General features: G+C 45.2%; 1 protein-coding gene across 3 annotated transcripts in view; it reads right to left on the reverse strand.

Annotated features, from left to right (window-relative positions):
- LOC306940345 (protein EFR3 homolog B) overlaps nt 1-14,783 on the reverse strand; it is a 47,185-nt gene extending 32,402 nt beyond the window's left edge. For 2 of the 3 annotated variants that reach the window (XR_013792003.1, XM_079525365.1), the window contains exons 1-4: nt 14,508-14,783; nt 13,880-14,025; nt 1,668-1,744; nt 262-389 (exon numbers count right to left, since the gene is read on the reverse strand). Coding sequence is in view for 2 of the 3 variants with exons in the window: in XM_079525365.1 (XP_079381491.1) it covers nt 262-389; nt 1,668-1,744; nt 13,880-13,886 (212 nt within the window). In the remaining variant the exon portion in view is untranslated. Of the gene's footprint in view, nt 1-261; nt 390-1,667; nt 1,745-7,763; nt 7,883-13,879; nt 14,026-14,507 lie in introns of those variants that run through there. The other variant, XM_079525366.1, reaches the window with a different exon arrangement.
- Nucleotides 14,784-15,047: the final 264 nt, after the last annotated feature.

The following is a 15,047-nucleotide window of genomic DNA, read 5'->3' on the forward strand; positions in this document are numbered from 1 at the left end:
TTACCTAGGTGGCCTGTCATTCAATCAAACTCCTAATCTAAACGTATCACCTTCACCTAGGCTTCATTTAATTCATTCAATTCAATGAAGCTTATGTGTGTGGCTTATGACTGTGGCACTTCCGAGAATGAGTTGTGCGTGTGAAGGGCACGGAATTTGTCACGGACAGAGATGGCAGAGATTAAAGATGATGGACGGTTTACTGTGGTTGTTGGGTGTATGGACTGAGGGGCAGCAGCAGAGCAACCAGGCGACGCGTACCCATATCTGTGTCGGGCCACGTCTCTCGACAGCCTCTCAGACAGGTAGGCCCCAATGCGGTCCAGCTTCTCCGGAGCAGACAGCGCGTAGAATGTCAGCTTCTCCATGTTGGCCTTCACCAGACCATCCTGATAAAGAGAGCAACCTCAATGTGTTTGTGTAATTGTAAATCACTAGCAACACTGTTTCAGTTTCAGTGCAGCTATATGTTTCAGTTTCTATATCAGTGGTTCTCAAACTATAGAGGGTATGCACATGCATGATTATCCCATCAGCACACGGCCCCCTCATCTAGACTGAGTGGCAAAACATTGAGCAGCATGGAGTGTTGGAGTTTGGAAGCGCTCGTTGGAAATCACTCAACCGTCCTGCGTACCACCTGTTTCTAAATGTCACATAATGCAGGAGGCAGCAAAATGTTGTGTTATTGAAAACAAGCACTTCCAAACTCTGACACTTAGAAAAATAATCAAATGCAGGGCATTTCTTGACAGAAAGTAGCTCATAACGTTTCTATGGTGGATTTTCATGAAACAAAAACTTTGCAGATAGAAAGAGGATAATTCAAGCTTTTCGTTCAGCTGCAATGTTGGTGAGTTTAACATTGTTTAATGCAATCAGACAGGACTTTTGTTTGGATGAATGGGCTGTCAAGGCCAGAAAGTAGTTTTTTGCCACTCAGTGGGCATTCCCGCATAACTTCCAAGTACGATGATGTCACGCGCATACCCTCTATTTCATGTCAAGAACCCCCAGAATTATATGTCATTGGCCCCGGAGCCCCATCTGAAAATATGTTGCTCCAGGGACCCCCCAGAAGCAAAGATTTGAGTTAAAAGCGTTCACTGGGAAAGAATATATATTCACAGATGTGTGCACGCACGCACGCACGCACGCACGCACGCACGCACGCACGCACGCACGCACGCACGCATCCAAATTAGCCCACCTTTTTGGGAGGGAACAAGATGAGCATGTGCCCAGTAGGAAACAAGATCTGTATGTGCTTGTATGTCAAATAACTGTGAAGAATTCCCCTCTCCCTGTTTTCCTCTCTGTATGCAAAACCAACTGCGTTTTGAGTTGATAGTTGATAATTGCTAAGTGACAAGCCAGTGGCTGGCAGCACTAGCTAGGGAGGAGGTTGGCGTAGATTAGAAGCTTCTGGAAGAAGCCTTTTCTCCTCCTCGCCTCCTAACAGCAAGCACCTTGTTTAAGTGAATAATGTTTTTTCTTTTTATCTGTAAGCAGTAAAGGGTTTCCTGTGTGTGCGTGCGTGCGTGCGTGCATATCAGAGAGAGAGAGGGGGAGGGGGGGTGGGGGAATCACTTTTGTGGAGAAGCTCCCTCAGTAACATGGTGTGGGGAAAATCACTCTGAAGAGCAAGTGTTAATTGAAATGCTCACCTCGGGGTCCTCTGGAAAGATGTTGTCTACCAGCCTCTTGTACCGAGGCCTCAGCGCCCCACAACATCCACACACCCCTGTGGGAAGAATTACCAGAGGGTTGGGGGGGGGGGGTGCAGAGAGAGACAGAGAAAGAGTCAAAATCCATGGAATGTTGATCATAGGATTAGCACTAAATGTGATGGAAACAATAGAGTGGGAGCAAACTTTTAGATGGCATGATAAAGGACAAAAAGCAGCTGTGGAAGAACACCTTGAATTCTGAGCCCCTCGTTGACTAAGGAGCACAGTACTAAAGAGGATTGATATTTGCATGCCGATCCAGACACCCTGGAGGCCTGGACAGAGGCATCCGAGAGTAAGAACAATGAGGGGAGGCACATTCATCACCACAGCACTGCTGAGAGACTCTGGAAAGAATCTGTCTGTCGTAGTGAATCCCTGGCATAGTCTAAGCTGTTCCTGAAAGATGGTGTTCACTGAAGACAGAACACAGAAAGGCCAGGCTGAGAAAAGGTGAATCCCACATAAAGATGTCAGAGGATAGGTCACACACAGAAAATAATTGCTGTGGCAATGACAGTCAGTCACAAATGAAAAATGCTCAGATAACAAATATAGCCACACACACGTGTTCAGTCATACTCTCACTCAGGCCCCAGTCCCCCCCCCCCCCCCCCACACACACACACACACACACACACACACACACACACACACACACACACACACACACACACACACACACACACACACACACACACACACACACACACACACACACACACACACACACACACACACACACACACACACACACACACACACACACACACACACACACACACACACACATGAAAAAAGACCCAGTGTGATTCACACATGACTGTCACTGTAAGAGTGAGGAGGAGGCCATTTGAGTCATTTGAGCTAGAATGACAGGCAATGAAACCAACTGATATAAATGTCCTGTCTGTCACTGTGGTGTGCAAAGGAATACCAAGAAGCACACACACACACTGAGGAGAGCAATGTAACAACTAACAAACACGGCTCTCTTTGAGTTTGCAGTGAGGATATGCCGCTACTGTACTGACCGAGAGCTGGAATCTAATTGGTCTAAGATCTTCAGCAGCGGTGAGTCATAGGGGGTCCCAGAGAGAGAGAGAGAGAATAAATCAAAATGTATGCTCCGTCGCAACGGTGTTGTGCGTGGAGAATAACAGACCATACAGTACAAGCTCACGACGATTCACATCCCAAGTATATGAATCGAACTTGACCCTTCAAAACGCACACCCCCACAAGGGAGCCTGAACAAACAGCTACACTGTTTTTCAACAAACGTCAAGTCTATACATTAACTAGGTTAGCTTAAAGCTGCAAAGACATGACTGCCTTCCTCGTTTCCTCCCCATCCTTCCTTCCCTTTCTCCATTCATTAACAGTCTACTGTCCTTTGGAGCAAATATACTGTATGTGTTACAGATCAGAAGGATGGTCTTTGAAATACATCGCAATTGACATAATCACTAGTATTGATTTAATCACACAGAGGTGAAGGGTGGGGGGTGTTGTCATGTTAGCTTCGTTTTGGCTGCTTGTTGTGTTGCGTTTTGTCTTCTTTTTTTCCCTTTCCGTTCTTTGTATGTCATGTGTATTATTTTTTAAAAGGACGCTCTTTTCCACTTGTCCCCTGATACATCATCAGTGGCCTTCACGTTGGAGGACGAACGATGCCCTTTAAAAGCCATTGAACTGAGGGAAAAGCAAGCCATCTGTGCTGTTTAGACTAAAACAGCTTTGGGTGAAAGGGTGTGTATGTGTGTCTACGAGGAGAGGGCGAAGTGTGCCTCAAGGCCTCAATTTCCCCGAAAGTTCTACCCGTGCTCAACTCCACAGCGACGCGCTCCGCCTGCTCTCCGATAGTCTCTGGGCCTATTCATAGCTCAATCGATTCAAATGATAATGAGCCCCCCCTACACACATGCATATCACCCCCCATCCTCTGCATGGGGTACACACTCTATGTATTGGCCCAGAGCCCGGCTGTAGGGTTCAGTGATAAATGAATGACAACACAGCAGCCCAACACCCCCCAGCTGGGGAGGGAGGTGCACAGAGGCGAAGCGGGGGGCTGGCGGGGGTTGGGACAACTAAAGAGAGCTAGAAGACAGAATAGGGGGGTAGACGTCGTGCCGTGTGTGTAGTGAGTCACAGAAGAGTACTGCATCGTGTAGACTAGAGTCACCGGCATCAAGGAGAAAACATCCTCTGCATAGGAGGACACAGAGGATCTTCACCCTCTTCAAGAAAGAACAGATATTAAACACTAAATTATAGAAAATCCATTGTGCACTTCTGCATTTTTTAAGTTTGTTAGGAAGGAGGCAATTCTGACCTACTGTGTGGTCCATGCACTGTAGGTTGAAGTCTATACGTCACTCAAAAGTAATTTCGTTAATAACTCCTAATTAATAGTAATTGTGTCTGGGAAAATAGTGTAAAGTGACAACTAGTATGAATGAAGGCCACTGTTCAGTGATAAGATCATGCTCTGAACGTGAGGACATTCAGACTGAAGAACTGTACAATGAAACGTCGAGTACGAGGGGGTTACAATAAATTGTAGGGAACGATAGGTAGAGCTAGTGTCTACTTACTAATGCTTTATTGAGCTCCTTTAAAATGATAATTTAGGTGTCAGTTTCGGTGCAACTCAAGCAGACAGGCGACTACACAGCAATGCAATTGAAATAGAGGACTAGGGCCTCTGGAAATGACTGGAGTAGAGCTGGTACACTTATGGATGGACTCCGATAAAAGAATCACAGGAGAGGAGCTTCTTTTAGTGTCTTTACTCGTGAGCAGAAGTGCGGTCTACAAAATACAAATAAACATTCTCTTAGAATCATCCTAATCAAACAATCATCAAATTATTCTTCCTTGCATTGCTGGGTCAACGAGTCCTTGCATTGCTGGGTCAATTAACGAGGGCGGCGGTGGCTCAGGGGTAGAGTTTCCGGATGGTAACCGCAAGGTCGCCAGTTCGAACCCGGGCTCCCCCAGAGTTAGTGTCGAAGTGTCCTTGAGCAAGACACTGAACGCCTAATTGCTCCTGATGTGCTGGTTGGTACCTTGCATGGTTTCCGCTGCCATCAGTTTATGAATGTGTGTGTGAATGGGTGAATGTAAAGCGCCTTGGATAAAGGCGCTATATAAATGCACCATTTACCATTTTCTACAGCAATTTCATTGGGGTATATTACTTTATATGATGATTATGAATTGAATACCCAGGACCTGAATGGAAACAAGACAGCAAGGACTTATTTTGGTGATATCCTTTTGGACTAAGTGTTTGACTGTACTCTGGATTGTTTACATTTCTGCCAATAAAGTATTCAATCAATCAAAGACCACTGAACGAGTCGGTCGCAATGCCCGCAGTGCCAACACGTCTTTTCATGCGCAATAAAATTCACAGTGCAATTGCAAATATTTCTAAAAGGCTACAGTTAAAATGTATCTGTCCTGATAGTTAAGTTATATAATCATCCATTTGACGCAAGAAATATCAAACGGTTTATAATCAATCACACATTTGATGCAACAAGCATCAAATGAATGCATTGGAGAATGGCTATAAATTATTTCCCGATCTTACACTTTGGTTTGGCTCCCGCAGAGTTTGCTCTTAAGAGATTGCTGCGTCCTGCATGCTGCTGGGAGCCAGTGACCTTTTTTGTAACCCTTTTCTGTCTGTATAATTGCTGTGTTCGTGCGTGCGTGCGTGCGTGCGTGCGTGTGTATCGCAACCAATATGTACATGGGGTCCAGCCCAGCCCTCAACCAATCACCACACAGCTAATGACAAAACTATTTTTAGCCCTATAACAACACAGGTGCATTAACAGATTACATTCTCCAGTTCCCCCAGGTACCCTGCTTAAACTTTCCACATTAGGCTGAGTGACACGGACGAACAGCAGAGGAAGGAGAATGGCAGAGGAAGACAGTAAAATGGAAGACCTAGAGAATGAATGACGCACCAGCCCGGGACATATCCCTCGCTGTGTCATATCTGCACCTGCTGTCCCAAAGCTGTTCTGTTGCCAATGCTTACACACAGACATGTGGCAGACAAATGTGAATAATTACAGCCTAGACACCCCACAACGACATTATGTGTTAGTAGTAGTGTGGAGAGAGTGCGGAGAGAGGGCGACATTATTAAACACATTGTATGTGTTAGCTCAAAGTGGGTTCCAGGGATCCCCAGGGGTCGTTACAGTATATTTCCAGTACAAGACTACTACAGAGAGAGAGAGAGAGAGAGAGAGAGAGAGAGAGAGAGACCTACCTACAGATGGGTTCTTGTATTGCTGGGTAGGTGAGCTCACACTAAAAATAGCCATACCAGTGGAATAGCCACATAACACTGTAATTCAGCAAGCAATCAGCTCAGAGACATAACCACACACACACACACCCCATTAGAACAGCCCACCTATACGAACACACACACACGTCACACACACACACACACACACGTCACACACACACACACACACACACACACACACACACACACACACACACACACACACACACACACACACACACACACACACACACACACACACACACACACACACACACACACACACACACACACACACACACACACACACACACACACACACACACACACACACACACACACACACACACACACACACGAAAAAAGACCCAGTGTGATTCACACATGACTGTCACTGTAAGAGTGAGGAGGAGGCCATTTGAGTCATTTGAGCTAGAATGACAGGCAATGAAACCAACTGATATAAATGTCCTGTCGGTCACTGTGGTGTGCAAAGGAATACCAAGAAGCTACATTGCATAAAGGTGCCATGAATGCACTCCATCTGTCTTGTTCGCATGGAATCACAGCCAAACATAGACATATACACTTAGTGAGGGTACAAGTGGGTATGACGAGAATGTCTACATTATTCCCACATCTATAGACCGCGCGTGGGATCCAAAACACATGTCTGTTTAGATCCAGCGTGGGTGGCGAGTACCACACTCTCACTGATATATAGTCCCACACCTGTCAACAAATCTCCAACGTGATGCAAGGCCGATCCGATGTGCTATGAATCACTGCCAGGCAGGCGCCCAGAATGGGTGTGAAGGAGACCATAACCATAGAATGGGTGTGAAGGAGACCATAACCATAGCTAAATTGCAGTGGAAAGCATGACTGAACTTCCTCTGGCAACATGCAGTATACGCATGTTGAGTCACTACTAAGTACTAAGTATGAACATAGCTCACAGGCTAACTTTTGTATTATCAGAGCTATTCAATTAACAAGCTGTTGACAAATGCCTATTCTGTGACTCAGAACCCCTTTTCAATATTCTTGACCATGGAGTGCAGTAAACAAACTCAGAAGTGTATATGCCAATACCCATTACCCACCTCCACTTCCAAGGAGAGAGCATCAAATATGCAATAATATTTTATTGCATACAATAATAATTATGGGCTCCTTCATCAAAACATACGCAAATACATGCAGCTGAAATTGTAGCACTGCTTGAATCCTGCATATCACTGAAGGTTGTATGAAAACACAAGAGTTACTGTATATGCTTTCAAGAACAGCACTGAGCGTCACTATCACACATGTACCATAACACCCAGTCTGAGTGGAGCACACCATGCACAAACACGCTGACATTCAAGCAAGCGCTAAACAGTCATTTGAGCAAGTAAAAAAAGAGGGTACCTAAATTAAGCCATCCACCATTAACGAAAATAAACATGTCCAAAATAAAAGCCGGCTCTTCGTAACACCGTAATTCAGCAGAGCGGTAATCTCCTCATGAGAGACCAAGTCACAATGTGTGCCAACATGAGAGAGAGAGAGACGTTAGATTAAGACAACGCAAAACCATCTATAGAATGTAGGGAAACTGGCTCTACAGTAGATGCTTCACATTACTTACACATTACCAACCAACTAGACACATACGTATATACTACAGGCACACCCACACAGAGTGAAATAATTGTCATTCTTACCATACATCAGTTCTGGTGTTGAATTGTCTGACTAAAGAGTGACGCCTGCAGCCTCACTGATGAAGACACTCTCATACAGATGCATGCACCACTGATCCAAGAGGGGCACTGGAGAATTCTCAAACACACACTGCCTACCCTCGCTTTGAAAGCCTGCACATGTGCAAGCTAAAAGCCACGCAAACACATGCCGTGATTGGTGCAGAGGCTGGCTTGACGCGGTGAGCTACGTAAATACACACATGCGCGCGCGGAGGCAAGGACGCGCAAAGTGTGATGCGATGACCTTGGCTTCTTCTCCCCCGTGTGCGTTCTGCAACAGAACAGCGTTCGCTTCTCAAGATTGTTAGCGCTGGTTTCACACAGAGATGCAGGCAGGCGCGCAAAATCCTCCCACCGATCAAAAGGCAGAGGGGGGAGAGAACCCGTGCACCGGAGTGGTAGAGAGGGACAAACCCTCCCTCCCACCCACCCACGCAATCTTCCTCTCTCCATCTCTCCATCACCCCGCCCCCTTCCTGCATCACACTTTCCCTCCTCGGTCTTTCCATGCCTCTCGTGTTTCTCTATCCATCCTTTCACCACCGCCCCCATTCCCTCCTATTAATCATCCTTATTTCTCTGGCTTTACAAGTTTACCCCCTGCCCTGATTTATACTTGGTTCTGCGCCACAGTCACGCATCAACAATATCAGATCTACAAGCTCGCAATGTGTCACATACTGTAGTCACACAGCTTTTAGATCAGCTATTTATAGTGCAGGACATGATGCACAAGTATAACTCAGTTTTATGTATGGTCTGATCAGTGTTTGCTCTGTATTCCTTTAGCTGATGCACCACCACAGCAAGGACATTTACCATGACTACAGTACAAACAAACATTGTAATTTTGTGTAGTCCAGGTGTTGAATTTTTTTTTATTCAATTACAGAGGAAACTATAATAATTAAGGAATATTAATATTCTGTCTATACAAATAAAATGTAGTTGCACAGAAGCAGCAGCATAATCATGAATCTATCCATGTACTGTCCATCAGCGGCTGCGGCTCAAATCCTCCGCAGTGCCACCAGCTTGGCAAGGCGCTCTAACGAACACAATTGGCCACGTCCGTGGGTGGGGAGTCGGGACTCTGGGGAGCTGGGCAGGAGTAACTCTTACAGGTTGGGCAGGGCGTCTGTTCTGTTTAGCAGGGTGCACTAGAACTGAAAGGAATAGCGTGTTTCTCTGCATGAATTATGTCCTCCCGGTGAAGCAGTCGTCACCATCAGGTGAAAAGAAGTGGCTAGCAACTTCATGTGTGTTGTCAGAGGGGACACACGGTTGTCTACTCTACACCCTCCCACATGACCAACTGTATGGGTTGGCACTGGCAGTGTAGGGACTACAGGTGATGGTGTCAAAGTAATTCTTCGACGTGAACATTTAAATGAACGTGAATATAAATATATTTCTCTCTTGCCCTACAACCGTGGAATCTTTGCGAGATTTGCATCTTGGCTTAAAAGCACTGCTCTTACTAAAGATACTGTTTGCTCAGATGCGTCTAGCACTATCCTAAAACAGTACTTTACAGTAGCCACTGTTGTTGCAGCTCTTTATCTGACCTTATCAATAAACAAGAGTACAGAGGCCATAGGCCAGAGCTGTAGCTTTTGAAAGGTAGGTATATAAGCTCAGTCACCAGCCAATCAAAGGATACGATTTGAAACACAAGTGACGGGTTTTGGCTGAACCACACTCACTATGTGAGTGGAATCCCTGCCACTCTCTCGAACCCTGGTCATTCAATCATTAACCCATCATCTGTCTTAATAAAAAAGATTGCCTACAAAAGAAGCAACCTTGGATGGTGTGTTTTGCTAGTTGCTGTCCCTCTACGCTCTCTACACTGATGGGGTGATGCTGTCCCTCTACGCTCTCTACACTGATGGGGTTGCTGTCCCTCTACGCTCTCTACACTGATGGGGTGATGCTGTCCCTCTACGCTCTCTACACTGATGGGTTGCTGTCCCTCTACGCTCTCTACACTGATGGGGATGCTGTCCCTCTACGCTCTCTACACTGATGGGTTGCTGTCCCTCTACGCTCTCTACACTGATGGGGTGATGCTGTCCCTCTACGCTCTCTACACTGATGCTAGTTGCTGTCCCTCTACGCTCTCTACACTGATGGGGGGTTGCTGTCCCTCTACGCTCTCTACACTGATGGGTTGCTGTCCCTCTACGCTCTCTACACTGATGCTAGTTGCTGTCCCTCTATGCTCTCTACACTGATGGGGTGATGCTGTCCCTCTACGCTCTCTACACTGATGGGGATGCTGTCCCTCTACGCTCTCTACACTGATGGGGTGATGCTGTCCCTCTACGCTCTCTACACTGATGGGGATGCTGTCCCTCTACGCTCTCTACACTGATGTCCCTCTACGCTCTCTACACTGATGGGGTGATGCTGTCCCTCTACGCTCTCTACACTGATGGGGTGATGCTGTCCCTCTACGCTCTCTACACTGATGGGGGGATGCTGTCCCTCTACGCTCTCTACACTGATGGGGACGCTTTTGTGCCAAAATAAGTGTTTCAGACACACAGCAATACCAGTTTTGTTTTTTTGGCCTGCTGAGCGGAGCGCAGACTGAGCCGTGTGTAAATCAAGGTGAGTGTCATAGCGTGCGCGTGCGTGGGGGGGTTTGGGGGGGTCAACATGAGCACATATCGAGTGTGACAACAGCCCCCTGAAGCGGCATTTCCCCCTGCTCAGCTCCGCTCACATGCTCTGGCGCCCACCCAACAGTGTATCGATCTGTTTGAGAAAGATTGTAAGAAACATTCATAGAAAATGTGTGTTGTATTAGATGCCAGCATCAAACTAGGTTTTTCAATGAGCCATAGCCTCTCAGCTTCATCAGAGGTTAGGCTACTTCATGACATGAAACTTGTTCTTAGACAGCCTAGCTAAATGCAATATCATTCTGAAACAGAGCTACTACTGCTGGTCTCTAGGCTGCAGTCTGGTACACACAGTCTCAGCAAACAAACGGTAGCCTATTCATTCACTAATAGGCCATTGTGTGCCATTGCTGTTGAAGGCAACTCTTTTCAGGCAACTCTTTTCTGTTCATTTTAACAGTACCAAACTGTTTTAAAAATCACATGGCCATCTCAAATTCCTCAACTCTGGCTCCCTTTCACCCACACTACATTCTTTCCGCTATTCTACGTAAGACGTCCGCTGAATTTTCACAGATTAAGAAACCATCTCTAATGTTTAATTAATATCTGCACAAATCATGGGGATCATGGAGCCCTGCGGTATTCTATCATGGTGCCATATAATGTCACGCCCCTATCCTCACAGACTGAACAATAACAAGACAGGCTGTACCAAAACAATAGCCATCAGGCCTAGATTCTTCCCCGCGTTGCAGTGGAAAGAGTCAGCGATTTGGGCATACCGTACACATCACTGTCACTGATGATCTTAATGGGATACACCCACCACTAATGTGATGAAAAAGGCTCAGCAGCAGTACTGTCTCCAGGCATCATTGAGAGCATTGTGTTGGGTTGCGCAACCGCCTGGTATGGGAATGGGAACTGTACCACCCTCGAACAGAAAGCCCTACAGAGGCGGTGCAGACGGCCTTGGGCGCTCTACTGTGGCTATACTTGAACTATCTAACTATCTAACCATCTAATGTTTACATGGACATGACTGCTATGCTGCCAAATGATGTCTCATCTGCTACAGACTATATGCACAAAGGTATATGTTCTATATCTGCTGCAATTATATAGATACACCCCTGTATGTATCCATTACATCTGCTGCCATTTTTACTGCTTCTTCAGTTCTTCTAACCATGCACCTTATGTAAGTATGTGTACATACGTTTTATACTGCGTGCGTGCGTGCGTGCGTGCGTGCGTGCGTGCGTGCGTGCGTGCGTGCGTGCGTGCGTTCTCTTCTCTTCTCCCTTCTGGCTCCAAAACTATGGAATGCACTTCCCATCGCAGTCAGAACTGCAGCCTCACTCCCAAACTTCCGCCGTAGTCTGAAAACCCACCTCTTCAGACTCCACCATGGCCCGTAGCACTTGCCCTAGCCTAGCCCCTTAGATAGCACATTATGTAGACTTAGATAGTATTTTAAACAGACTTATAGCTTGTTACGTAGACAGCTCTAGAATTCTACTTCATGTAGTCATAGCACTTTATAGTACACATGTATAATATATTATATAGTATGTATAGTTTACATAGATACTCCACTGTTACGTTCTTAGTTTACGCATGATTCATGATAACTACTTTTTATATATGTGATGTATGCCATGCTTTTTGTTATTGCTTAATGTAAATCGCTCTGGATTAAGCGCCTGCTAAATGCCTAAATTGTAAATTGTAAATTGTGTGTTCACTCAACAGGAGAAAAAAACCAACACATAATTAAAACAAGTTTGTCACACCAGTGACCCAGATGATTTGAACTGTTAGGCTACAGACGCTTTTAAATCACAACTCCATTGGCCTTGGGACAAGCTAAATGCATTTAATGGAGACAAGGCAGTTTGAAAGCACACAAGAACTTCAGTGAAATACGAACAGATTGAACACCCAAAGCTCAATTCCACTTACAAGCCATCTATTAGATATTCTTACATCTGAAATAAGAGAGGAATAAATGTTCAGAATTAAACATTCTTCTCTGTTCATATGGATCAGAACCATACACACACAGAGAGAGAGAGAGACAGCTAGCAAGAAACATCAGTGAGTCAGCAGCGATGGAACCTACCCTTGCCAACACGATGATCTAGGAGGGTACGACAGTCCAGTGCCAGGCGGCGAGAGGCTGGGATGTCAGGCGCAGGCAGGGGCATGGCAGGCACACACACTCTCTCAAACATACACAAACCCTCTCATACAGAAAGTTTCTCACACGATTGTTATTACTAGTGTTTTTCTAATAAGACTAGAAAAACACAAATTCTATTCTATTCTATTCTATTATCATAAAGTAATTCAAGTTAGACCTCCATATGGCTGCACTTCTGCAGACAAGAAAGCCCATTAAGAAGTGAGACTGACAAGATCTTCTGCCAGTCGGACAGATGCAATTTCACAAATGCATTACAAATGACCCACTCTGCACCTCTCTCACTTGCATACAGTACATACTGCACGATACAGTTTGGCTGCAACACAACACTCTACACAACTACAAATACACACATGCTCCTCCTCTTTCTGTCCAGCGAAAGTCAAACTTGCGTGCCGGAGGAAAAGAAAACTCACACACGCAAAAAAAGTCAGACACAAACTCTGCTGCCTCTGCTGAAGACCAACTCCGAAGGCTGAGTGAGCTGCATTAACTAAGAGATTAGCGATTACTACTCCTTCTATAGCAGCTCTGCTCTCTCTGTCCCTCTTGCTCATTAATAAACATCTCACTAACACAATGGACCTCACTATCCACCCTCCCTCTTGCTGGGAGAAGGAGAGAGGGGGGCACGAGAGAAGCAGAGCGGGCAAATGCCTAAAGGGGATTGAGTGGCAGCCACGCAGCCACTTGGCTGATGGTTCAAGGAGTTCAGTAACCAATGGACGCCAACGCAGACAAAACATCTGGACAATGATTTCATTTTCTGTATATGTTGTCGTTGACCCAACACACAAACAAAAGCAGATAATGTGCATGCATTACCTCTCACACAAACAAACCCAAAAATGTTGGCGGAAAAGCTTTAAACACATGTATGTACAGTATGCTGCCCTCTTATATAATATTTAGGGCGGCCGTAGCTTAGTGGGTAGAGAGGCGGACTGGGTTCAGAGGGTCACAGGTCCGCCTCCCGACCTCGGACTATGTGTCCAAGCGTCCCTGAACAAGACACTTAACCCTCAAATACCCCACCCCGAGCGCTCAATCCGCTCATCATAACCATCCGAGCAGCCATCCGCTGGGTGAATGAGTTATTGTGTATTTTGATTAGGCAAAATACATGTAAGTAATAAATTATCATCATCTATCTACTGTATATGTGGTGGTGAGTGACAGGTGCATGATGGCAGTGATAATGGTTATTCAGTTGTTTGTTTACTATAACCGACCTGACATGTTGAATGTTGGTCACAAGGTGGCGATGTTGTTCACTCTTCAGTAAGGTTGGCTGGGTGGTCAGAGCCGCTGCTCAGGCCCAAACTGGTTAGCCTCCTGGCGGACTCAAAATGAGGAAACCCGCAGGATAGCCATCGGCCTGTGGAACATCCCGGGCAGAACTCAGTGAGCTAACATGCTAGTATAGTCAAATTATTATTACATTCAGTAAGGACTAAGGACATGCGTGACCCTGCAAGTCATAGGTGAAATTAAATTTCAAACAGATGGCTAAATAAGACTGGAAAAATAATAATAATCATCATCTTCATTTGAAATGCTCTAATTTCATGTTTTAACGCATCATGTGGGAAAGGCAGCAGTGGTCAGTTGGTTGTTAACGTAAATAAATTGTCCTGGTATCTAAACATTTACTGGCAAACGTGACGGGTTTTCAGACACATCTCTAAAGATCGTCTGTGTGGAATTTGTAAATTGAATTTCATAACAAGTAATAAGGCGAACTTGCGAAGGAGTACTGCCTTGCCAGACAGGGAGCACTAGGCTAATTCTAGCTACATTTGTTAGCCCGGCTGACAGAAGCAGTGTAGTGTAGTGTAGTGAGTTATAATATATACTCACCAGATATTTAAAGTAAAAACCCCATTATGTAGAACACAGGAGGCTAGTTCCATTCATTCAAATTCTAGATTATACCAGGAAGGCAGGTGTTTTGGCACTTATGCGAAGAAGACTCAATTATAGCTTGCCTATAGGTGTTGTTGCTAACTACCACTATAAATAGCATTATTGCTGAATGCAGCCCACATTCTCATGACATGACCTGTCATGCACTGGAGTGGAGAGAGAGAGAGGCAAGGCAAGTTGGTGGCCACTCGTGGAATGCCTGACGCGAGGTTAGTGTACTGCTCCCCATCAAAGTCAACAACATCGCTGCAGCAAGTTCAACTTTGATATACAGTATCAACTTAAACATAATAGAAACGAATAACTATATAATTGATATTATATATATATATATATACGTATACATACATACATACATACATACATACATATATATATATATATATATATATATATATATATATATATATATATATATCCATCTTCAACCGCTTATCCGTAGTCGGGTCGCGGGGGCAACAGCTCCACCAGAGT

This window comes from Electrona antarctica (assembly GCF_951216825.1).
Source record: "Electrona antarctica genome assembly, chromosome: 17".
Classification (NCBI taxonomy): Eukaryota; Metazoa; Chordata; class Actinopteri; order Myctophiformes; family Myctophidae; genus Electrona; species Electrona antarctica.